The 2,886-nt window shown below is 42.5% G+C and overlaps 1 protein-coding gene across 1 annotated transcript; it reads right to left on the bottom strand.

The window, feature by feature from the left end:
- Nucleotides 1–1,304: 1,304 nt before the first annotated feature.
- LOC139495385 (merlin-like) lies at nucleotides 1,305–2,329 on the bottom strand. The gene is made up of 2 exons (XM_071283692.1): nucleotides 1,831–2,329; nucleotides 1,305–1,696 (listed from the first exon to the last, which is right to left on the bottom strand). The coding sequence occupies exons 1-2, from the start codon at nucleotides 2,327–2,329 to the stop codon at nucleotides 1,305–1,307; spliced, it is 891 nt and encodes a 296-aa protein (XP_071139793.1).
- Nucleotides 2,330–2,886: the final 557 nt, after the last annotated feature.

Raw genomic sequence — 2,886 nt, 5'->3', positions numbered from 1 at the left:
ACAGTTTCTTGTCCTTTAGATAAAGGGTGTCTCGGACGACATTGTTGTGTTCTGTAGAATGTTCCACTTCTGCTGTATCAATTATATGAACTGTTTTCTCCAACGTTGTTAGACGGCGATGACGATCGAAGATGGTTCTCCAATAATCATGACACGTGTAAGTAGTTGGTACTTGTCCGTTTTGGCGATTTGTCACATTCTTTTGTGTATCAGACGAAATTAGGCGTTTCGTCATAACGTTCAATCCTGCAGATCTAGTCGCTCTATTTGTAGAGTGGCGTCCTCTATGTTTGATTTTGTCGTAGTAATGTCCAAGAAAAGGTGTTACTCTGTGACGATGTCCAGATAAGACTACTGGTTCCTTTTCACTTATATTCAAGTCAGATTTGGCAATACTGCTTCCTTCTCGTAGTAGACGTTGCTCATGCAATGGCAGATTGAGATTGGCAATAGGTCCTTCTTTCGGAATAGGTTTGTGAATGCTATTGATTTCCTCTCCATGAACTATAGGTTCTGTTGATTTCGGATTGAAACTTTCTTTATCTATAGATTTTTCTATAGAAGTCACAGATTTTGCTTTTAGTGACGTGAGTGATGTCCCTTTAGATGAATTTGTGCGTTTACCAGGCTTGTACTAGGTCCTGTACATTCAAGGGATTGTATTGAATGCGATTTAGCGACCTTGGCATTCGAATGAAAGTTTTTGTCGTTAGACTGAACAACAATTGGATTATTGTCCTTAACGGCTATTTCCGGTCTTGAGGCAAGACGTTGTTTTGATTCCGTGATTGAAACGTAAGTTATCTGACTCTGGTCCAAGCCATTTAATAAGTAGGTCTATCTGTTCTGAGTCAGAAACTTGTAATTCGTCTATGACGTTTTTGAAGTTAGATTTCCATGTATGGAAGGATTCTGCCTGGTCATTAAAATTGGTTAGCCTGGAGAATAATAGGTCTTTGCGTAAAAGAAATCTTGTTATCTCCGACGTGGGACTGATTTGTTGCTGGTATGCTACAGGGTTCTCTTCTATTACGCCTTGTTTTGGGTGTGAAACGGGGATCTCTTCTATAACGTCTTGTTTTGTGCGTAAGACAGGAATCACTTCTTTAACACCCTGTTTTTGGTGTTCAGTAGGGCTCTCATCTGAAAGACCTAGTTTGTGTATGCCGGTTACTAATCCCAGATCTGGGATAAAGGTAACTTCCGGTGACTTATTATCGGAAGGCAAGACGGCAGATGTCTGTGACAGCAAGTTCGATGCCATGGATGGCACGAACGCTGGTGCTTGGTGACTCAGCTCGATCTTAACAGGAATTTGTTTTTTTCTTTTGAGGTCCTGTTACTTCCTTAACAACAGTTGATACAGGAAGTTTATTGACAAAATCTTGCACACGCTGGAGCGGGTCTTCCTTTTCGTCAGGGAGATCGCTATACGCTTGGCTATCATCGTATTCCAGGATACGAGCCTCGGCCTCTGCGGCTGCAGCTTCTCTCTGTGCTTCAAGAAGGTTAAATTTGGCTTTAAGCTCGGCCTTTTCCCGGCTTACTCTTGCGGCTTCTTGTTGCATTTGAGCCTTCCTGCGCATAGCCTCTTGTTTACGTTGAGCGACTTCTTGCTCCATTTCTGCCTGTTTACGACTGGCTTCCTGTTCCATTTCATTTTGTCTGACAGGGCTTGTTCTTCTAACATTGCTTCCTGTTGTAGGATAAGGGCATGTTTTTCGACAAATGCTATCTTAGACTTTGCAGCCTCTGCCTTGGCTCGCTTTCTCCGTGCCAGGCTTGACATGTCTGACACGTTAGAGCTACCGCTGTGCGAGGTTTTCTTACCCCTTGAGGTCTTTGTTTTAGTGGATTTGGCCTTTGTTAGAGCGAGGCGATGCTCGTGTAGTTTTTCCATAGCTAGCTCCACTTGGGACAGACGTAAATCCAAAGAGAGTTTACATGCATCAATTTCTTTTTGACTCTCCAATGTTCGGGTCCTTTTTAGAAAGTCTAGGTACTCATCTGTGAGCCTACGATAATTATAACAGGCTTTAACAAGTTTATCCTGGACTGCTAGGAGTTGCTGGAGATCGTTAGGAGGCGTTGTTACTTCCAATAACTGGGATTCAATGTCTGCCCAGAGAGCCTCTAGTTCCTGACAGAACTTGTCACGTTTTTCAGTGAAGGCTCCTTTACCTTTTTCGGTGAGATCCCGTACTCGCCTAGTCTCGGGATTTTCATCTAAATGTGTGGTATTAGACGGATTTTGTAATAGTTCTAGATCTGGAACATTTCCCTCTGGGGGCTGTATCTCTTCTTGTTGTTCCACATGACTGGGATCCATGTTGACTCAACGTTGTTGGGTTGCTACCTAGTACACACAAGTTACGTAGTCCACTGTCAGTGTATAGGTATGAACGTTGTTATGTTGTCGTTCCTTGTCTGGATATGTAAAGACAGGTTGTCGTCAATTTACTGTACGTCAAGGGATGACACGTACATGCAGGGCTCAACAGGTAGGTTGTTATATAGCTGTATAACTAACGTGGGGTGGCGTTATCTGTGAGACACAACAGGCAAGTTGTAGACTTTTTACTGTAATGGCCTGACCATTAAGTATAACCACGATTGGGCTCAAGCAATAAGAATATCAGAATCCGAGAAAATGTTGTACTTTCAAGAGCAGTTAAATTTCCAGTGTTTCACAGAGAGAATGTTCAAATATGTATAGAGTAATTTGAAGGCTTCAAAAACAATGTTGTAAAGTTAACTCACTCTGTGGTTAGCCACGAATTGTGTCCTAGATGACGTTTGTCCTTTGAAAAGTTCTCCAGAACTGGCGTGACCTTGCAATGTTCAGTTTGAGATTTGTGTGAGAAGGGGAAAGGTAGCGATGATACG

Source organism: Mytilus edulis, chromosome 11, assembly GCF_963676685.1.
Source record: "Mytilus edulis chromosome 11, xbMytEdul2.2, whole genome shotgun sequence".
Taxonomy (NCBI): Eukaryota; Metazoa; Mollusca; class Bivalvia; order Mytilida; family Mytilidae; genus Mytilus; species Mytilus edulis.
Note: the sequence above shows the minus strand (reverse complement) of the source record. Positions and strands in the feature narration are given on the sequence as shown.